We start from the raw sequence: 23435 nt of genomic DNA on the forward strand, positions 1-23435 counted from the left end.
GTTCAATAAGATGCTTTAGTATTTTAACACCTTGCATTCGGGAATTAAATGGACTGCTACCTATAATCTTCGCAGAGATATAGCGAAGTCGTAAGTCTCACGAAATGCGATAAATACGAATTTAGGAGGAGACATTTCTCGAAGAAAAGGTTTCCTGTGGTCAATGTATCTCCATTTGATGCGTTGAAAGGAAACGCAGTTGACCCTATGAGTTTAGGGTTCAGAGTCGAAAATTATATCTTGGCAGTAATCGACATATGATTAGTAGAAGAGCAACATTATAGAAGACATTATCTTTCTATGTGAAAATACACATTTTGAAAATATAAACTAATATTGTTCACTCGCTGCAAGGCGAGTCCTGCAAAATTGCTAAAAGTAGTTTGGCTCTGATTGCATAGCGAAAAAGCGACAAATGTATTCCGTACGTTGCAAGTAGTTTTGTCTTTATGGTACAATTGTTGATAGCAGTCACATTCTAAATTACAAGAGCTCAGCTCGGTGCACTGTGTTACATGAACTCTACATCAGTTTTCCAGCGCCGTTGAACGAATTCGCGTTAAACGCGGAAACAGGTTATCGAACGACCGTAAAAGAAAAATCGAAGAAGGCAAATGGATCGCGAACACGTCGCCGTGAAATTTCAATCCGCAGTCTAAGCGAAAGAAACAGGATACGATGATCGATATTTCAGGTCGAAAGGATAGAAAGAGAGGAGGAGAATTAGCGATCGAGAAAAAGAGGCGCGAGACGGAGGGGTAGAAGGAGAAAATTCGCAGAAGCATCGGATTGAGATCGAGCCGCAAGTTTTTTATCGGGTCGACGTTGCACGAGCGCGAATTGCGCGTAACCCCCGCGGGGCAACAGCACGCCCGTCGCGACAGGGGGCAGCACCGACACCATACCGGACCGATACTGCGTGGTGTGTAGTTGCTGCGAGCAGCCGCTGCACCAGGAACTCATAAATCTCCGGGGATATAGATGGCTCTAGTGTCGCGTGAGGTTGCAAGCTACCCCATGCAGGGTGCCATGGAACGCCCTCCCACCCCTACTCTATCCCCCATACCCAACCCACTTTTGCCCCCCCGCCCCTCTTTCGCGCCATCTCTCTTCGTCGCTGAATCCTTCTCGCTTCCGCTTCGAGTCCCGGTGTCTCTTCCTCTCGAGTCGACTCCCATCGGTCTTTCTTCCTTCTTGAATGCGTCGAATTACCGGAATCCCACCTTCCTAACCAACGGTGGTCTCTTCTAGGCGAGTTCCTGACACCGTGCCGCTCTCCAAAGCCTCACGATATTTCACCCTGGACCGACTAGTTTTACTTGAAACACGCAACGGCGAGCGTGTTATCTCGTCTATCCATCGAACTCGATGGCCGATCGTGATACGGCTGTATGAATAATCGGGGCTTTGTGGAAAATTCCAAGAAATTTATTTAATATTGTCTACAACGAATGGCGATATAACGTGCTGCTATCCGACGCGTGCATGCACGAGCGTGGTTAGATTTTGACCATAGTTGGATTCTATAAGTTTAACCGAAGAATTTGGGAATTCGAAAAAACAATAATAAAAGGAATTTGAGAAGCTCGGAAAGTTGACAATTTACATATTTGAAAATTTAGAAATGTAGAGATTCAGAAAGTAGAAAAAATTTGAGGTCTAAGAAATAAAGTTTAACTTTGAATCGTGCGATGATGGATTCACAACTGAGTTATTTTATTACCTAGCTATTTCGGGTATGCGGAAAAATGACCAAGGTTCAAACAGTTATAAAACTTAACTGTTCCTTTATAGCGCACCTTCCTATTCACACAAGCTAGCAAAATTGCCGCGAACCTAGAACTATTCACACCAGCGCGGAAACATTGTTAAGAAGCATCAACGGTGTGACATAGTACACGCTGCGGCGGAGGCTGGTTCCCGCGATGCTATCAATAATCATAGCATAGAGAGGTTGAACACGGTTCCGTGTATCGCATAATTGAATCGTCCATTGAAGAACGAGGAAAAGCATCGTATTTGATCATGGAGACAATTGACGACGAGAGGGAACATCAGGAAAGAGGAAATAAGAAGGGTCCGTGGCTGGCGTGCCCCCGCAGTGTTTACATCGCCGACACGGGGCAACATTTCCAAGCGTTCCCGGGCGAAATATGACCGTATCGCCTCGTGCCGGAGAGTGATATCGCCGGGTAATATATCGTTTCGTATATTTTATAGCGACACGTACTCGCCCTTATAGTGGGTGTACCTGGCTGTGCAGATATCTTGCTTCGAAGCGATGGGATCCCACGATATATCGAACGGCTGTGCTGATATCCTTAATGCCAAAAGTAAAGCAGGCTTCTTCTGTTCAAACAGTCATAGGCCTAGGCAGGGGGACACGAAAAAATATTCTTTTATCTCGCCAACTTCCTAAACCGACAGGGCAGAAGTCAAACCACGTTTATGTAAGACGGCGTATTGACGATAGGTTCTTGTAAGCAATTTTAAATAAATTGCCTTCATACTTTGGTTCTACAATGTTTGAAACTGCACAAGAAATTAACGAAGATAAAATTTATTCTGGCAACAACCTACATCAATCAAAAATATAATGAAGAAATATTTTAAGCACGCTCTCTTTTCAATCTTTTAACACTAACTGTCCTATAACACATACTTTGAAGTAAAAAATAAAGTAGAAGAATTAACAAGCAAACTTTATGAAGATCAACACAGGTTCCAAGAGAAACATCTTCAAAAATGTTGTCATTTAAAATAAATTTCTATAAGTACCTATCAACAAGAATCTCAACATTACTTTTTACACTGAAAAATCGTGTTATATCTTTTCTCACAAAACGATTGTTCAAAGGGTGTTGAAGAATGTACTAATAAGAGCGACTATATTCGAACGCCGAGGAAAATTACAGGAACTAAAGCGTAAGATCGGAGTGAAATTTTCAAGCAACGAGTACAGCCACCTCAGCGGCTCCAGGATGTGCCCGGAGAAATGTGCGGGAATAAGCCAACAGCGCGAAAGAGCGCCCTGCGGAGCCAGAACTGCATGTTGGTACGGCTCCAGTGTAGGAGTAAAACGAGTATATAGGTCTGAGAGGAAAGAAGAGCGGATGATAGAGAAAAGAGAGAAAGAGACAGGGGGTCCAGGGGCCAGAAAGCCAGAAACCGAGCGAGCCAGCCAGTCGGACCATCCAGCCAGCCGAGCCAGAGAAAGGAGAGAGGACGACGCCGATGATGAATCACCCACCGGGAGTGAGCATAAGAGTAAGAGAAAGAGAGAGGAGAGCAATAAGAGGGCGCGCTACGCAAAAAAGGTTCCACGCTGGAACGCGTTAGACCGAGTCGCTAACTGACTTATCTACACATCAGGATATCAAGATCCAGTGCCTCGATATGCTGGTGTAATGAGTCCTGCCGTGTATTTCGATAGCACTCGGGTACAACGCAGGTCTATCCGGATGATGACGAATGTGGAGTCTCTTCACGGTCGCCTTCGATTTCGGGAAATCAAATATGTCAGGTATGATCGAGTGCATCGGATGGATAGAGCGTTATTCATTACCAAATGGTTTGTCTCGTCATTAGGTGGTTTGTGCTACTACACAGCAAGTTACTTCATGGAGTACATGAGTTGCAGTTACAGTAGGTTCTCATAGAAGTACAGTAAGTTCTTCATTATCAAATGGTTTGTCTCGTCATTAGGTGGTTTGTGCTCCTATACAGCAAGTTACTTCATAGAGTACATGAGTTGCAGTTAAGTACAGTAGGTTCTCATCAGGTAGCCCACATGTAAGTATTCTTGAAGACGTTTAAAAGCCTTGAAAGTAATAATTTTTTCTAACAGAAGAGCGATCGTCCGACCTCGAATGGAATCCAAAGATCATTTGGTCGAAGAATCTCTTGCAGAAAAGGAGGTGTTTGGCTAGGCAGAAGAGACTCGCAGGGGTCGAACGGTGGCCGTCGCCGAGGAAATTGGGTTCGTCTCGCGAAAGCAGAGCCGGGGGAAAACGAGGAAGCGAAAGAAAGGAAGCAGTTCCAGTATCATCAAAGACCACGTGGATCGCTTGGCTGTGGACGTGTGCACACCGATACGATTTTATATAGAAGTTGCGTTCGCTTGGTCACGGGTAATGGTTTTACGAGCGTCAAGGGTGATATAAAGAAAATGAAAAACACACCGGCGTTGCTGGCAACATGCGCGGGATATAACTACGTTGCCTGCCGGTCCCTTGCTTTCTGTCGTCCGCTTCTTCTTCTCCTTAAGTTTAGACGCTCGAGGGAGGGCGGGGGAGACGATAGCCTAATATCGGCCACCTCAAAATTCCAACCCCTCGAGTAACCAGCCTGGAATTCAACTCCCCGAGGAGTGCGTCACAATTAGTTCTCATATTTTGCCACCATCCTCCGGTACACACCGGCGAGCAAACTTTTTTCGCGCTACTTCGCGCCAACATGATTTATGCGGCCAAGAAGCGTAAACTTTCGGCCGGAAACTTTTATTCCATTGTCCGTTTTTAGTTGAAAACGAATAATTTACCGCGGGAACGGCAGGCTGATGCGAGAATAATCTCTCATGGGATCGAGGGGGACCTGTAACCGAGTCCCGGTTTAACCCTCCCGTAATTCGAAGGATCCGCAACTTTCTCAGACGTTATAATAACGAAGGGAGAACAGCGAAAGTGAAGTACTTCAGAGTAACACCCTCTCGTTTCTTTTTAATGTATCGTGGAACGAATTATACTTATTTAACTGCTTGTACACAAACAGGTACACTCCAACTTTCCTTCCGATAAGAATAAGCTGTATGGAAGACTTTTCTCATCCCTTTTTTTTCAGAAAGCTATGAAGAATGCAGAAAGGAACTAAATAAGACTGTGGACAGTCTATAGATATCCTAAGGAAAATATTGGAAGATTCTTTTAATTTGAAAACTATACACCGAGCCGAACGAAAGACTTGTCTGCATTGTGTAGAAAATGCAGCAAACGGATAAAAGTGCTCCCCAGGTTTTTTCAAACTTCTTAAGCAACGTGCATCCTCGCGGAAAGTTGAGGTGTCCCGTCGAGTGTATCGCAATTAGCCAGCGTCTTCATTCTCTTGGCCGCGTCTTCGTAAAGTTCTTTGGCTTTCTACCGCGATTCACCGGCATAAGAAAGCTTGCTGGAACTTTAGCTACACTTCAGGACGGTTATTTTGGTATGACTGTGTGTAAACTGGTGACGAGCCTGTGAATGTAGGGGAAGCTGATGCACTCGAGGGTTCCATCTCGATACAATGAACGCATTACACGAGGAATCTTTGTAAGCCGAAGACGCGATGGAGGCTAACGTTAGCTGTAAGTCGCGAATGGAACATCTGTCGGAGCTATAAAATGTTTCGAACTGCTTCGTTCATTTTTATTGCGAGAATTGTGATTGTAGTCCCCTGTCGATCCTGGTTTATTATAGCCGAATATGCTTAGAAGTTACTGTGGAAGCTTGAGAAACATCTTTCATCGCAGATGTGTGCGAATCAGTATCAAATAAATAGGATTTTTAGAAAAATATTGTATAGACAGTTGTGTGGACACAATTGTATTTCGGTACACAGATACTGCAAAAACACATAGTAATAAATAGCAAGATGAAAATAGCTTCATCTATATATTACTAGTATATTTTTGTAATAAATCATTGGACATATGTGTTAGTTTCAGGAAATGTTTGTTTTCCGATATATTGTGGAAGTGTCGATTTGGAAATTTTCGGTATGGAAACTTGTTGCAATTTTCTATTTTGTCCGACATTTTTATCGGCTTTTTAGAAATTTGATATATGGTATGGTATATCTGTGTATGTACACACTACCTATAATAGCTTATGAGTGTCTCGAGTAACTTCAGCTTACTCCTGGCATGTTAATAGAAAACAATGCTGTATTACTACCAACGAACCGTGAATGAATAGTATTGCAGCGTCCCATTCTTATCAATGACAATTGAATACGACTATTAATAGTGATAAATTATTTACATTATTGCATCTCTGTCATACATAAACTTTTCCGTAGATATATGAATCAGTTAAACTGTCAGATAAAACGCAGAAATTCACCTGTGACAAGCATTTTATTGTAATTATCGCTAGATTCATTAATAGTCACGCCACAAGAAACATAGATATAACGGAGTAAAAAGTTTCGATAGATCTATCCGATAGTACCTGAAATACATTCTTGGCACAACGAGGAGTTCATTGGTAGCAGAAAATATTTGCCGTAACCAAGCAATCGTCAAGGTGTGAACTACAAAAATGACGAAAGTTCCTCGCGACCCGTATAAAGACATTAATCTCGTCCGGCGATAAAGCAAAGCGAACAATGATAAATTCCGGGCAGGATATTTATTACGCGCGTGTGAGCGAGCGAGCGCGCGCGCGAGCCAGAAAGAGAGACAGCGCGAGCACGATCGCGCGTGGTCAAGGAACATTTAGCTCGTACCACTTTATTTCAACGCGATCTTGCTCCCGGGTGGTCTGTATAAATAAGCAGCCGTCCGAAACTGGAAACGAGCGACGCCGAGCGAATCGACCGACCGATTCCTATTCGACTGATTTTACGCGATTCTTTTAATTAAGTCCCGCGTGTTATTTGTCCCCGGAACAGGATATGAAGCGAGTGTGGTCACCGGAATTGATGGACAACCTCGTACGCGATCATTCTTGCCGCGTTAAACGAACCGTGTAATCGCGCACACGAGACACGTAGCAGAAATCCAACGCGCGCACACCGCTCGGTGCTTTTTCAGCCGCGACGAAGAAGGCGTAAAACTGCTCGTGAAACGTTTGTCGCGGCTCTTTTACCGCGCGACAAGTCGTGAAACACTTTAACACTACAAGTACCAGTCTTCGATGCGTACAAACAACGTGGGAAGACAAATAAAACCTACAAAAGTTTCTAACGAGATTCTTCGAAGCTAAGTCCTACAATCCTGAAATTCTTTCGTACTATTTGATGATTAATTCGAATACTAGAAATTGCATGGACCGCTTAAAATTTCATATTTTGCACGATAAAGAAAGTATTCGTTCGCGCATAAGATAGCGATTTAAAGACAACAGAAGGGATCGTTTGAATTTACATCGCCGCAAAGTCCGGTAATGCATTCGGAGTGTGAGGCGCATGAACAAGCATAAACAAAAGCTTTTTCGAGCGTCGTGATAGCTTAATAACCGCGAGCGTTGATCCTCCAGTCCGAAGGAAGCCGCGAATTTCGCAAAACCTGGTTTTGTACAAGCGGTATTAGCATTTAAAAGTGAACAGCGCCCCGTCTGCCGGCGCCATTGGTCCACATTTACACAACAATGAGGGGCCGCGCTCTAAAAACTCCCAGAATCCCCTTGGCTACGAAGCGAACGGGGAAAGAGCGGCAGAGACGACCGATGAAAAAGAAGAGAAACGGAGAATCGTAACGCCATCTCGATCTTTTCTTTACTCTCTCCCTTCCTCCTCGACTCCCGCGTGTCTCGCCCTGTCTTTCTGGACCCCTACCACTTCAGATTTGAGGTTAGGGTAGTGTGGGTCGCAGAACGGGACAACAGGCCTGACTAGAGAACCTCTCGCAACACAAAACCTAAGGCTTCCATAGCCTTTTTTTTCCCCCGTTCGTTTTTCTTTTCTTTTCGGGTCTTGGCTAGCCACAGATTGAGAGGGAGAAGGAGAAAACTCTTTGCTTCGTCTGGCTGGATATTTCTAACACACGATACAACGCCACACCGCCCTGCTCTCTGAGCTACAACGTGATGGCTGTGTGCTGCGACGTTGCCAAATTATCTTACGTAACTACGAATTTTTGTATATAGCCGCCGTCGACATTGTACAGACGATTTTTTTCGCCAGCTAATATGTACTCTGAAATTATATAAAGAACTTTGCGCGCAGAAACCGCAAATTCTGGTGTATCGTAGCGTAGGAGAAACTGAGCAAAATGGTTCGCGTTTGGGGAGTTCCCCGTTCGAGGGAATCCGCGCTCAAATTTTCAAATTTATAAGTTTATTTTTCTACTTCCGAAAGGACTTTTGATGCCAGAGGTTCTACTGTAGATTATCGATACAGTATTGGTTCGACTGAACCGGTTGGAACGGGACAGGAAGACAAATTTCCGCGAGCAGGGAGTAAACAACGCGTTGGGTGCAGCCGAATATACGTCACCAGGATCTATGACTCGAATGAAAAATACAATCTGCAAAATCACTCGGTCGCTAGTCCAAAAACATGACGGAACAGAGAGGCGAGAACGTTTCGAAACGCGCACTACCACGTGTCCCTCAAAATCCAATTATTCTCGCGGCGGGCAACAGATAAATCTACCGGACGCCTTGAATTTACCCAGAAATCATCAAGATGCACCGATACGATGCTCCCGGTCGTTCGCGCGAGAATTTACGACAGAAAGTAGGCGCGTGTAACGAAAGCGAAGATAATAAGCAAAGAATAAGAGAGAGAGACGGAGTCGAAGGCAATCGTTCGAGGCCCTTCGGCTACGATGATTCGTCGTGGAGAGATAAGAGAGCAAAGAAGGCTTCGATAAATGAAGTACGGCATTAAGACGTAGCGAACTACGGGGGCGCGATCTGCCGGGCGATCGGGCAACTCGTAAGTCTCCCCACTCCGGGCAACCACCCTCTGGGCTGGGAATCCCCCTTCTCACACTACCGCTGGCCGGCGTGCAAGCGGATGTCCCGGACGAGTCGGATCGCACGGGCGTAGACTTTACGAGAGTTCAAGTGGTATCAGCTAATAATGACGGTCGTAAACGTCGCGATAGAATCAACAACGAAGAGTTATTGCCAGCCAGTTACGTGGCAACGAAAGGCGTAAAATGGTAATGAAGTGTAATCAAAACAAATCATAAAACAGCGGACAGCAGCCCGCGCGTCTACTCTTCTCGTAAGACACGGAGAAACACGTTCCGCTTCGGAACTCGTACGCACCTGCTGCACTTACGAATGTGTCTATAATTATGCCAGCCAAAGAATCCTGTATGCAATGTCCACAGAAATTGATAACGATTGCGTACAAGACCAGGCGTTGTATCGCCACGCGATAAACACGTAATCGAGCGTTATTGCTAGACACCGCGAGTCGGATCGCCGTGCGTTCTATGCGAACACGTTGCATACCGACGCATTTCATTGCAACTTTGCATTCTTACGCGTTGCGTTATTGCCACGCGTTATGTACGTGTTAGACCGCCATGCGTTCTATACGAACGTATTAGATGGTCACGCGTTGTGTACTAACATGTTAGACCATCGTGCGTTGCACAGTAACTCGAAGGGTAATAATATAACGATGCGATATATCGTCGCGTTGACATATATCCTCTGAACGCTTACGTATGATGAAAAGTACTCTTCTCGCCCCTGTGCAATTTCGTTAGACCTTTTCCCTAGGCGCGCATAGCGCTACGTGATAGACTAAATCAGTATCGTTGCAAGAATTGTTCTGCCTTCCCATTCCCGTTCTGAATCGTATAACGAAACTCTACTGTGTCGTAACGACGCGAGACTGGTATTTATGTAAAAAGGTAGGAGATTAAATCGAGTAAAAGTTGGAAAGAAAGTGAAGCGTTCCGGGCAGCGTTGAAATTTTTCTAGGACGTTCACGTGGGAGGTAGGTCAGGGTCTGATTGCAGGAAGGAAGCAGTTAGGCCCGGTTAAAGTCGTTAAGCCAAGTTTACGAGGTGTTACCGGGAGCGTAACCTGTAAATCTCAAAGGCGGTGGAGAGAGCGAGCGAGCGAGCGAGCGAACGCGTGCCAGTGGCCGCCCTTGGAAAGGCCGCGGAAGGGGTAATGGATATAACTGGGGTGTAAGAACCGAGGTAAGACTGCTCGAGCGCTATAAACGCTTTTATGGATCGTAAAATGTCTTCCTCTACAGCCAATAAAGATCCCCGACCTACCGTTTGACGAGCAAGCGGTCGTAGAATATACGAGCAGGAAAGGACAAGGGGGCGAGCGAGAGGGAAAGACGACGAAACGAAGACAAAAAGATCATGCGTCAATCTGTCGGAATCGCGCTTTACTGCCCAATAAAATCAAACGCAGCCCGTTACTTTATTTCGTGTTCATGAGGCAGCGATAGTCGCCGCGACTTTATTGGTTTATTGACGAATAGCCGAGAGAAAACGCGAGCGCCACTCGCGAAAGTGGATGCGAAAGAGAAACACGGATAAGCCGTGAGACGGTGTTCGTACGGACGACGAAGCCCCACGATGAGAACCAGAAACACCACTGTAAGTTACTGTACGACCATGTCGATAAAAACAAACCATAAAACGCATTACCGGCGATCATTGGACTACCGTAGAATGGGCGGTAAGTAGGAGCGAGTTCTGTAAATTAAAGCGAGTACCGAGCGAGGCGTCGGTAAGGCAGAGCAGCTGCTATATCGGCCAACAACGAGTCGTTAGGTGCTGCCATCTACGTCGGAAACGGCCAATTAACGAAAAAATAGTGCCGCGCGTAGTGCTACAATTTTCCTCGTTACTTCCACCACCTTTCTTCCTTCGCCTCGAACATTTTCGCCGCTTTATCGAGATAAAAAAAAAACGATAAGAGAGATTTTTTTCGGGATAAGATTATTTTGCGGCGACGAAAGACGGCCAAAAGTGACGAGCCAATACGGCGAAATAGTCGGCTCTGATCGTCCCCGCCTTAACCACGCCCTCGAAAGCCGGGGGTGAGGCGGCCATAATTAAGCTCGACGTCGTTAAAGCCACTAGATGGCATCGCAATACCATGTACCAAATATCAACTCCTGTAAAGTCACTCGCATTCCTTTCTAACCCACGTTTACTGCCCAGACTCTAGTTGCCGACTTCCTTATTGCACGATTACATGCGAACGGAAAACAACGGCACCGTTTCCATTGTAAATTAACAAAAATTCGACGATCTTCGCGATCGAACCGTCCGCGTTAAGAGCAATAAATAATTCGCGAATCGAAACGGAATCTCCGAGTCAGAGATATCCTTTAAATATTTCTAGCTTTTAGACTGGTACCGGGACACGCACGATTTATCGCCTACACGGACGAACTCTTTCCTATAAAAGTAGATCGCCGGAATTCTTCTAAATTGCTTTTTCTTGTTCACTGTCAAAATTTATCTGCGCGTATATCTGCGTCACGGCATCGGGAGACGGTCCGCGAGAGAAGCTCTCTCCTTCGTTCTTTATTTAGGCGTCGGAAAAAAAGGTGACGTATGGAAGCACGCCGCTAGAGGTCCGTCAAATTCTTGGGTCGTGACTACCCACGATAGCGGGGGCTGATCTTTTCTTAATTGGATACTGTCTTCCTCTCTCTTTCTATGCGTGTGTTCACGTATGCATAGTAGAATGGGACTACAACCTCAAACTGACGAATTCTTGTCTACCTTCACTTTCGCTAGAGATAGGCAAAAGTTTCCATCCGTAAACAGTGATGTTATAGCGAGACTGTATTTTGTATTGAGAAATAAGTGATGATGAACCACCAAGTTTTGAAAGTTTTTGGTTTTTTTCCGAATAGATTTAATCTGCATAAAATGCAAGGCTTTGCTCTTCAAACTCCTGAATCACTTTGTATCCTTTCTTACCTCTTCAAATTTTAGGTCCTACGTAAACATTTACTTCATTTAAACCCTCATCGTACCATTTTGAACCCTCTTCAACACAGAATTCTTTAAGGAATTTATAATATATCCACATATGTGATCTTCCATCCACATATGTCATCGAAGAATTTAAAACTAAACGGCCACATATGCTTCCATAAAGCATAAATTTAATTTTGTCACTCACTAAACATATTCTGTCGCCCACGTGACGAAACAAGATGAAGTAATCAGTGGTTCGAGGCACGTCTGCTCGTTGGAGACACACGAAACAGTTGTGGCTCTATTTAACGTGTACAACGATGACAAAAACGGTCGACGCCAACGATTAAATGTAAATTCGTCGACGACAAAAGAAGGAGAAAAAACAGCCGTGAAATATGTATATCTCATTATATTATCGAAGCGTGGCACGGTTGCGAATTTAATGCGGTTCCGCTATCAATGCACGATTTAATGAGTGGCCGAAACAATGCAACAGAAACTCACGGCCGCGCTGCTGTGTGCGTGCAAGTGGGCAAATAAATAACGTCGTAAATATGTAATTAATACGGTAATATAACTCAAATCGCAATTTATTATTACGCTAATCGATTTCGCGTCCCGATACAACAACGTTGCTACCACCGGGCGCCACAATTCGAGCGTAACGCGATTATAGTTCCTGGCAGTGTTCCATCCAACGACTAACGATCTACTTTACGTCGTAAAAAAGTGCCCGGCCGCACTACCGACCGATGAGGAACGCGGACGATAAAGAAAGACGCGAGATTATCATTGCCACGGAAGAAAAACAACCGCGGAAAAAACTGATTATTTCCGCTTTCCCATGAACGAGTTACCGTTTTCTTCAGATAACGATGAATCGACTGGTCTACGGTTTTCAAGTCCGTCGCTTCGAGACTAACCACGTCTAACCAAAATCTTTCTTTCTCTAAATTGACCAGAAACATTTGAACTACTCGAGGATCTGAATGTCATGAAGTACTTCCCGTCTAACTTTAGCCAAACCGAGTCCAAATATCGGTGCATTCCAAAATGTCAACTTCAATGATCGAATTAACACGTGGGATAACTAGCGTTTCTGTACGAAAAAATAACGAGCGGGTAATTTTCGAGTCGGGTGTACTCGCTGTTCTTGAAATTCTCTTCCACGAAAATTCTGATGCGGGTCGCAGCTCATAATGCATTCACGATGCATGACACCACGACATTTGCAAGTCTGAAATGGTAACCTATTTCGAGGCCAGCAAAATGACACGGTCGAGAACTGAAATTCGTACGGGTTGGCGAAAACGCGAATGTTCGATGCAACGACAACCACCGAAACGGTGTTTCGTTCCTTTTCAGCACATGTAGGAAGGCGAAACGAACGAGACCATCGATTAAACATCTCACACTGGGAGCCATGGATCGCGCTCGTTTGAAATCGGTTCTCGGCAGGGCACACAGCCTACAATTACGATGCAGTTCGTGGAGTTAATTGGCGAATTCCTTCGCTCGGTGAGATACTGCTTGCGTACGAACAAAAGGAACTTTATAAACTTTTCCGTTTATCTGGCAGAGATATGATTAGGAACGACCGCGAATTATCGCGCCAATTCCTCTTCCCCGCGGCTGCCGCAATCGCGCGCGACTGATAATGAGATTTCGGGACGAGACTGTTGGAGAACTGCTTTATAAACTGTCTAATTAAACTGTCAAATAATAATAAATTACACCGCTGGAATTAACTACTCGGAACATTTTTTCAAACTACATCGCATAACGCGTGATTGCATAATCGTGGAGATGATACACAAAATAAAACTCTGCTGACAGAAAAATTCTGAAATAAAATACGGATAGGAATAATAACGTGATAAAAAATTCAAACGTGGTATATATATTGTTTAATAGAATAAAGTAAGGTGCAGGTGAAGCAGAATAAAGGGTAACGTAGAACAAAACACTCAAACGCATAAATTAGCAAATGTGTGATAAAAGCTTGTTGCGTATGTAAAACTAATGATCAAATAAAACAATAAAATACCAACTACTGTCAGTTTTTAATACAACTCGAAGATGAAAATATAACTAATAAATAAATTAGAGAGTATTTAGTACTATCGGTTTTAATAGATTTTAACCAAGTTACAAAAGCGTTGAAAGAGAGAATTCAGGAGAGGAAAGTGAAAATAAGAGAAGGTAAAAGAGAAACACGAAGGATAACGACGACTCAAAACGAAAGCGGCACGTTGTCTGGTTGTCGCCCTGATCGGTACAAAGCGTCCGCGGACGACATTTCCCGGGAATCTTTTTTTCTACCCAAACATGGAAAGAGTCATAAAAGCCAGAACCGGCAACAGAGACTTTCGTGAAAGCGCAGAAAAAGCGAGGACCTTTTTTTACAGCCGATATTGCCTCCGAACCGAGAAGCAATTCGAAGGGTCGTTCGTTTTCTGGGAACGAATGGTCGCTCCCTGGACTAAAATACAAATTATACCGAAGGATCTTCGAGGCAGATAGCGTACTGAAATTGGCACCGTTTTTGGTTGTATTTGTCTCTTTTTTTTCTTCCTTTTACCTGACTCGAAACTTTCTACTTTCTTTTTCTGCACCCCCGTTTAGGAGGAACGACAGGCAGTTTTCACTTTTGCCTCTCGAGTGGCGAAAAAAAAAAATGCAACGCAGGAAAGTTTTAAATATTCTAGCTTCCTTCTTCTTGGCATCGGGCGATAATTTAAGGAACGTGAACGGAATGAACAGGGTGAATCGAGAAAATTGCAGACGCTTCATTAACGTTCGCGGATATCCTGGAATGTGGAAAAATATGAAAATCACGACGGGGCAACATTTCAACGGGGGCTCGTTGCCGCGGCAACCCCTCGAGATGCAGCTTGAACGCGAGTTAAATGCACGCAAACAGAATAACTTAGGAAATTATGAAGGCACACGCTCGCAGGTGGTTTATCCTCATTAAGTGTACCGGCTAAACTTAATTTTAAAGGCCGCCACAGCTAAAAGCCAGCCTCCCATTCGTAATACTCTTTAGCCAAGCATTTTCTTCAGGATCCCGTAACTTTCGCCCGATGATATATTAAGCTTAATGCGCGCTCGAGACCTCGCGGAACCCGTTGTTCATCGTCCACGAAATCCATTAGCTTCGAGCCCCTTCAACCCCCTTTCTAAACTTTCGTTACAAAGAATTAAATCTCTACAGATTCTACAATTCCCGGACTAGGTTCATAATTTTCTACGATTAGCCAGACAAGGAATTCTAACATCTCGGTAAAGATGATTGATCTTCATGGAAAATGAGGGAGCAGACAAGATAGCTGAATCTTATCCTCGATATCTGGATGATGTACGTAACTAGAAAGACTTTAAGGCAAACGAGAGTAGTTTTAATGCTGTTCAAATTACTAGCTTCGGATAGAATATGATATTACGTAGAGGGGAGATAGAGTTGCGAGGTTAATAGATTTACCCTTCCGTTAGAGCTCCGTAAACATCTTTTTAATCCAGGGATAATTCAATCGCTCCGATAGTACACTTCAATTTTTCCCCATAAATTCTGTTTTTAATTACCGACTCGGCGGAAATAAAATAGCAATCTATTATCAGGGTCGATGACAGCGTATAAGCGTTCGAGTTGGCTAACAACAGCCATCTCATTACACTTAACCTTCGATATACCGCTCCAGATGCAGCTAGTACTCGCATTACGGACGATTAAATCTAAACCACATCCTTCCATATTAAAGCGTTTATCGGCGATCACACGACTACCTCTTTAGCCAAGTACGCGGGTCTCCGTTGATAGTTGGAAGGGGCGTTTTCGATCAGGCTGGAAATTGGCCGCTTAACAGGTTAAACGGCCCAAAGGGAAACCGTCGAAGAAGATGGAAGAGCAGAGACAAAGGGAAGGGAAGCAAGATAGGAAAGGTCGGGGGTAGGGATAAAAGGTAGAAAAGAAGCATCGGTATCGAAGTCACTCACCTTTAATATAGCTGTGTACATTGCGGTGCTAGCAGAGGGTGGTGTGGATTGGTGGTGGGGTGGTCAGGGGGGCTCCGGTGCAGGGCGTACCCCTAGTTGGCCCCCTCTGGTCCCCCACCGGCCGCTTGCTGCTGGTGCGCAGCCGCGGCCGCTGCTGCCGCTGCCTTCTGCGCCTGCGCCTGCTTCTCCTGTTCGTTCAGCTCCTTGATCGCCTGTAACTCCTTCTTCAGCTTCATCCGCCGATTCTGGAACCAGATCTTGATCTGCCGTTCCGTCAGGCAGAGAGAGTGTGCCATCTCGATCCGCCTCCGCCTGGTGAGGTAGTGGCTCGTGTGGAATTCCTTCTCGAGCTCGAGCGTCTGGTAGCGCGTGTAGGTCTGTCGGCCGCGCCTGCGCATTCCGTTCGCTCCTGTAACCAACAAAACCAACCAACGTTCACAAACGAGCTCTCCTTCTTTCTACGGATCGCCAATTGTCGTCTTTCGGGATCGCGTTCGCACGGATCATGCTTTTTCTTCGCGATCGCTCTCCTCCGGCTCTCTGCCGGACGGCTTCCGGAGAGATCGGATCCGATACCGGTATTGCGCGCGAACGATGCGCGGGTCTCTCAGGCTGCGGTTACGGCGCACACGTTCTTACATCGTCATGCTCGTGGGAATTTTGTCTCTTTATAATATGGTTGATATAATGCTAGATCGTCAGAACGTGTCCACTGTAAACGCAGCCTTGTGCGGATAGTCAGAAACGAACGTTGACGCGGTGATATTAACACTTTGTTATACATAGATATGTAGAGAGATATAACACTGTCATGTATAGATATGCAGATAAAATGAAAGTAATAATTATATTTTTTTACTGTATATCAATAACTTGCTAACTACAACTCCTGACAGAACTAGTTAGTTAAAATGTAATCAGTCGCCCACAGTGCTAACAAAATGCACTTCGTAACAGAATTAATTGCGATCGTTATGCAGTCACCTTATAATCTACCATCATTACTGAAAGACCATTCCACTGGTCTTACAAGTCGTAAACTTTTATAAACGTTAAGACTTGTAGCCGTCAATAAGACAGATACGAGTTTGAAGTAGTCGACCAAGAAATAAAAAATATTTGGAGAATAATATTCATTCGACTAGTTCCACCTGCCCACGTGTATTCATGGAAACATCTCTTTAACCGCATGAAGCGGATTTACAATCTCCGCGTTTAGCTTCCCAAAACAGCCAGCTTATCATCGAACACAATCTAGAAGGTTCGCGAAGTCTTTGTCCTATTAGAATTTCAAATAAACCACGATCTTTTAATCCGACCAACGCTCGAAAGACCAAACACCGTTCTCGTTGCATCGTACTCGGGTAGAAAAGATTCGTGGTCTTGGAGGAAGAACGCTCGAAAATCCCTGCAACTCTCTGGATAGCACCGCAAGAAAGGTGGATAACTCTTACGGTAGGAGTTCGGAAGAAAAGAAAAGAAGAGGATGCGTAAACGGTTCCAGATAGAGCGTGGCGAAGTTGCAGGCACCGAGCAAGAGAGTGTAGGACAGCAGGATAGGTAGTGTCGAACAGCCACTTGGGTACAGTACGGGTATAAACCCGTCTGTGGGGGGCGCAAGCTCACCTTATCGGCCGTTACTGCCTCGTAAAAAGCCCTTCCGTTTCACCTCAGCCAACGAGGCGGCGCACGGAGTCCAAAAGCAACCCCTCGGCGTCCGTGAGCAATCTGCCTTCTGCCTTTTGCTCGCTATACGCTTTATATATGTCGAACTGTAATACGTAAATGGCCGTAATACGATTTCTGCCGCTCGTCGACCCTTCCGCTTTTTCCGTCGGCCGACTCGTTCGTTCGGAACAATTAATTTCGGTTAAACGCCATCCGGACCACCCCCGTGCCGTCGCTTATTACGCGATAAACCGAGAAATTAATTTCGCTCGAAGGGTTTAATTGTTATGAATAATTAATCCGGGCACACTACGCTGGCTGAGAGGCAACTGACGCACCGATATCGAATCCCACGGTAAAATTAATAAGTCAGGGGTAGACTTTGAAATTTGATCGAAGAAATTGAAATCATGACCGTTGCAACGACGAATAGTCATTGTTTGAATTTGAGCCGATAAATGTTGATCGGAAATTTTTCGTTCCCAGACAGGAGCAAAAATTGTGGTTTTTTTAACATTTTTCTTTATCTGACGGTTCTTCTATGATAGCGTGCAACATCCATGCTCTATAGGCACTTTCACGGGCAGGCAGGAATCGAAACGGCGAGCAATAAACGCGTCATATTTACAATCGTATCCGCACCGATCTATTATCGAGGCAACAAAGTCACAGAGTCGCGCGGGCCACACCGTGCCCCGCACTCTGGACCATTTCCAGTTGGCCATTACACAATATCGCGTCGGTAGACGAACGACAACGCGACCAGGCAGAGTTCATATCGGCATCATGTATATTATCGCAACGTAATCAAGTGTCCCGGCGTTCGAGCTACCTCCACCAGCCTCGCTAGCCATCCCTCCGACCCCTCCCGTTCGGCTTTTCCTCCCTTCGCGCATCGCATCCCTTCTCCCGTCGCTACACGCAACATCCCCATGATTTTCATTTCAGTTTGTCAAGCAGGACGAGGAGAGGGGCACAGGACTTGAGAGTTATGGCGTACCGTTTATAAGGGTTATTTGTCACGCAGACCCCGTCGACCGGTGTCTTCCTTTTCCAGCCTGGAGCGTCCCTGCTATATCAGCAGCATCCCCTTGGCCCGCTACTGCTCCTCAGGCGCGATAGACTCGCTCGAACTTATAAATAAAACCGGGGCTTCAGCCAATTAAGCCGACCTCGTATGTCTCCGCCAAGTAGAAAATGCGACAACCCGCCCCCGCCCACACCTTCCTACGATCCTGCGTGCCCTCTTTTCTTTCCGTTCCACCATTGTTTCTTTAATTTCCTATCGAACTTCTTTTTTACCTTCTTTTCGTCTTCGTTGCAAAAACAGGGTTATATGTACGGGCCCTTGGAGAGTAGCGTTATTATTATATTCTCGATTGTGAAATATAAGAATCCTTAAAGTTTTCTGTCATCAACTCTCAATAAAAGAAAGTATTCACCACGATAATCCTTAAATCCAAAAATTTGACAAATGGTCATGTGACACATAAAGCCGTTATGTATCATGTAATGTAATTAATTACTTAGTTTACCGGCAGGAAATTAACGAGGTTTACACGAATTTTAGCCTGAAAATTGTGCCGTTTTTTATCCTGTACTGTAGAGTTTGTCGGATACGTCGGTTTTTTGGAACTTGCTGAACCATCGTACTTTCTCACCCCAGTTTAGCTGGGTCTCATGGGATATCGTGGTGGAACGACGTTAGAGGGGAAAATTCCAAGGCCGCTACGCTGCCGGAAAAGTAAGAAGAGGCGGATGGTGGCTGTTTAACCAAGGGGGTGGATCAATTTTATGCCGAGACCGTGAAACGTGTTTCATCCGGGGAACAAGAAAGATCTCGATAGATGTTGGTCTGGGGACAAAGGGAGATGATATAAAACAGGGATAGGCTCTTTTTAACGTCCGTGAAAATATTTCGATCTTTACTTATGTATTTCTTAAAAGAAAAAACTTGGTAGTCCAAGAGGAGAAGAAAATTTATTTGTTTGACTAGAGTGCTCGGTTCGATGAATCTCAGATTTGCATTTAACAAATTCATTATAAACTAAAACTTATGGAAAATTCAATTATAGCGAAGTTCGCTAAAAATAAGAATTAACTGGTCGTTTATAGGGAAACTGGCAACGTTAGACATTAATCTACTGCACATACGTATACTTAATTCGCATTAAGCAGTACTAATTAGACTTAATTTGAATCTCAACATCTTCAGTACTGTGGTTATATACGCAGTCGATTGCGATGATTGCATGAAATTAAAAGCGAAAACGCGAATTAGCATGGAAGGTTGCGAAGCTAATCCCGATATCCGGTGGGATCGGAAGGCTGGGAATCAGAAGGGAGTCCCTCGAATGGAAGGAACTGCTACGGGATGTAGTGGACCATAAACAGAGTGCGGTAGGGGTAGAGAAACTTTGGCTGTTGCCAACTCTAATAAGAACAACCAATACGTTGATTGCTGCCGGGGATTTGCCGATATAACTCTGCGTCGCGGGTTCACAAAACACGATGCCAAAGCCTCCCTCTCTCTCTACGGTCACCTTCTCCCCGTCCGTTTCGGCCCCGTTTCATCCCTCCCGCGGAGATCGCGCACGCCAAAACCGGATCATACCGCGAAGCCAATCAAATCAAAGTAAGTGAATTGGTTGGGAGCATGAAGGACCTTCGGTGAAATCCCCGGCTCGAAATATTTCCTAACCGTAGGCTCGCAACCCCCTGCCGGGGTTTCGAGGCTTTTACTTCGGAAGACGGTTACTGATGGCCGCATCAATCGGAAAGGAACCACCCCCCAGCGTTTCTTGTTACGTTGATTCAACCACCCCCAGCAAAGGGTCAATTTAAACGCGGCCAATTTAGCCTGCCAATTTAGCCGTCGCGAATTTATCTCCCTTACCGAACGAACGGTGATGCAATACCAATTACCCTGTTTGCTTACGCTCGACTCGAGCTGTGCTCTGATGTATCGATATCCGAACAGAGACGCGTGTACTGTCTTGGGGAATGTTTCGAATACGATGATCGGGGTTGTACGAGATACACCCTCCGTGGGCTTATTCCACCAACCCTTTCTGATGTACATAAAGGGTGCGCGTACATGATTTAGAAATCCATAGAGATTGTTTTGCGAGCCACTTCAATGTAAGCGTTAGACTAATCGAGAAATTGTTGCAGTTTGTATTTGATATATTGTGCTCGGTATATTTTAGAAATTTCATCAAAAGTAAATCACTTTTAGGAAACAGTAAACTGATCTGAATGGTGCTCTCAAATCTATCATAAAGTTAAAAGTGTGACAGACTTCTGGTGTTGATAACAAAAATTATTTTAGAGGACGCATAGCTGATTTAGTAAATACATATTGAACACGAAGTTTACACTATGAGAATCGCTGTGGACAACATATATGACGCACACGATGCGTCACTAACGCCAGAAGTATTAAATTACCACTTTACCCAGAAGTTGACTATATAAATCATGAACCTAATTAAGAGAGACTTTGTCGTTCAGTCTCCAACCGAAACACGAGCCCAATAGAAGGTCATCCGGCCATTCAGCTGGTCGGAGTGTACACTCGAGCGCAACGCGGACTTCCCTTAGATAAATACTTATAAGGAAAGTTGAGAATTGTATGACTCTCAAATTTTAGTAAACATGGTTGCAATTTTAAAAGGCTCTAAAAATGACCCAGTGGGTATGATTGAAAGGCTTGAAAGTCCCTAGAACTGGACGAGTGTAAGTTTCCCAAATTTAGTGTAGAGAAGGCAGATTTGCCGTAGACTGTACACGCGGCGTGGTAACCGAAGTTTTCGGTAGTTTCCGGTTGTGTGCGCCTATTCGAAACGTTCACGGCCACGGCGAACTCAGTTTGCGAGGCACGGGAGTCCCGGAGACACTCGGTATGAGAAACGCGTAGCTACGCAGCAAGATCGTAGCTCAACGTGGGGTACACCCTCCTCCAGCCTTGCCAAGGTAGGTAATCCTCTCGGGGGCGTGAGTTACTGCCTGGCGTCCCTCGCACTGTACTCTCTTCTGTCCCACCTTCTTCTACGTCCCATCGGCCTTTGCCTGCTGCTCTTCTCTCCCTTCGCCTCCCTTCTTTTCTTCTCTTGCCCGGCTCTCGCTCGTCACCCCGACCTTCGTTTTCTTTCCACCTCCCTCTCGCTATTCTTGCCACTCTCTTTTCCTCCATTAGGGGCTGTTGCCGGCGAGAAAGCTCCGGGAGAAAGTTGCACGAACGAGCCGCGACCAAAATGGAAGAAGAGGGTAAAAGCGTATGCCGAGCGCCACAGCTGGAGAGCATTAGTCAACCGTAATTAATAAGTTACGTACACGCTGCTAACGAACAGAGCCACGAGTTGTCTCCGTTTCAGCCGCGTCACCAACAAACCTCCGACGTCGTAAATACGCGACCGGCAAAACGGGGCTGCTTTTCGAGGGAAACAGCCGGAACGCGTAAACGACCCCCGTTACTGCTGCCGGATCCTACCGATCATCCACGCACTCTTCCAAGATTTGCACCGTGTTTAAACCGCATTTCTTTACGCCGAGGGAGGACCGTACTGGATAAAGGTAATGGAGACGATCTTCGAGATAAGCTGCAATTCAGGCACTGATATACGAGAGACACCTCGAAAGAACACCAATCAGAACACGTTGTTGCTTATCTTCCGAATGGTAATTGATGTTATTTCAAACCTGATAACTGATCGTAAATGCTGTGGCCCATTTAACACTGCACTTGAACATCATATCGATATTAACGCGTTTGCTTTATCGATGTACGTGATCAACGATGCTACACCGTTATTTGTAAAATACATATAATTAGGAGAATGTGCTGAGGTGGATTCGATACTGTTCGGGAGTGGCCGACAGCTTTGACCTTTTCAAGGATAACTATTTTAAGATAATTTTATACAACTTTATTTTACATACGTTATATAGAATATTAGTAATGTTCAAGAATTAATAATATGCAGAAAGACAGTGATATCTATCTGGACTTTGTTGCTAAATTTTGTATAAATCTACACCTATACTATAAAGTAGTAGTCCATTTTTCTTTGAAAGTCTACACTGACAACGTCAAAATTTTTATATTACACAAATTGCAAAAAGCTGTATATAAATTGCATCGACGACTGAAAAATATTTTTGAGAAGGCCATGAAGAAAGCAAGGGCATCGACATAATCGCGGCAGATTATTAAGGACCGTCCACCATGTTATTCAGTGCAGGCGTAATTTTCAGGAGTATGCAAAAATGGTGCCATCAAACGCCGTTCGCTTTCATTTCACCGGGATCTCAATGATCTTGGATCGATGTCTGCAACATGTTCACGCCCATCATTTCCAACAAGTTATTATGGCGATGGGTTTACCGATAGCGATGCTCATTTTATAGTGTCTCTTGCAAATTTTGAAGTAATTTGACCGTCGTACAATTTCCTATCGCTTTGGTACTTGTTCAAAACGACACTGCTATATTATTATTTTATATTCACGGTTTTTTCTGTATATCTTAATTATATCGACTGGTTCAGTGATCTTTGGAATCAAGATGTAAGGTTGGGTGATACTTGAAATTCAACTTTTGAAGTACTGCTTGTAGGCAACTGCTGTGGAAACTTCACTCAAATTTTATTTCACGATAATTTGGAGGGTGCTACTTGCTTATTGATATTGTGAATTAAGAATTCGTAGATTTCGCAGATGTTTAATAAATCTGATAGTCGAGTTTTTAGGTTACATATCAGAAATAATGAAGAGTAGGATTTGTTTGTAATAGTTAAGTTTCGACAGGGAACCTAAATCACTTGCAAAGTAAATTTTTATAAATATGAAGTGTTAAATAAAACTGCAAGTTCAATAAAGAAAATGACGTTGTTTCTCTTCAACAGTACAAGGTCCTAGCTTTTTATGTTCCTAAATTCCGAGGTCCCTAAATTTCTGTTCCTATAAACCCAACTTCTGAACCCATCCCCAAATTTTCAAATTCTCACAACTTTTTAGAGATCACTGATGGAGAGCAGTTTTCGTTGGTATATTTTCCCTAGGGAGGGCAGATTTGTTCTTGATAGAAGTAAAGCGTACGATGGCAGAAATGGTGGAACAAGGCCGCGTAATCACCGGGATAAGCAATACGG

General features: G+C 44.5%; 2 protein-coding genes across 7 annotated transcripts in view; one reads left to right on the forward strand and one right to left on the reverse strand.

The window, feature by feature from the left end:
* Positions 1–23435, reverse strand: part of Antp (homeotic protein antennapedia) — a 382224-nt gene that overhangs the window by 239473 nt on the left and 119316 nt on the right. For all 3 annotated transcript variants that reach the window (XR_013038423.1, XR_013038422.1, XR_013038424.1), the window contains one exon: positions 15617–16025. The gene's annotated coding sequence lies outside the window, so the exon portion shown is untranslated. The remainder of the gene's footprint in view (positions 1–15616; positions 16026–23435) is intronic.
* Positions 1105–6943, forward strand: LOC105664362 (uncharacterized). Of its 4 annotated transcripts, XM_076532730.1 has the most exons (5): positions 1105–2192; positions 2264–3267; positions 3373–3523; positions 3706–3792; positions 3898–6943. In XM_076532730.1, exons 2-5 carry the CDS (start codon positions 2982–2984, stop codon positions 4340–4342), a joined length of 969 nt encoding a protein of 322 aa, XP_076388845.1. In that variant the 5' UTR covers positions 1105–2192; positions 2264–2981; the 3' UTR covers positions 4343–6943. The 4 variants fall into 4 exon arrangements, with proteins under 4 accessions (XP_076388845.1, XP_076388842.1, XP_076388853.1 ...); XM_076532727.1 differs by having other exon boundaries at positions 1105–3267; XM_076532738.1 differs by having other exon boundaries at positions 1105–3267; positions 3589–6943.

This window comes from Megachile rotundata, chromosome 1 (genome assembly GCF_050947335.1).
Source record: "Megachile rotundata isolate GNS110a chromosome 1, iyMegRotu1, whole genome shotgun sequence".
NCBI lineage: Eukaryota > Metazoa > Arthropoda > Insecta > Hymenoptera > Megachilidae > Megachile > Megachile rotundata.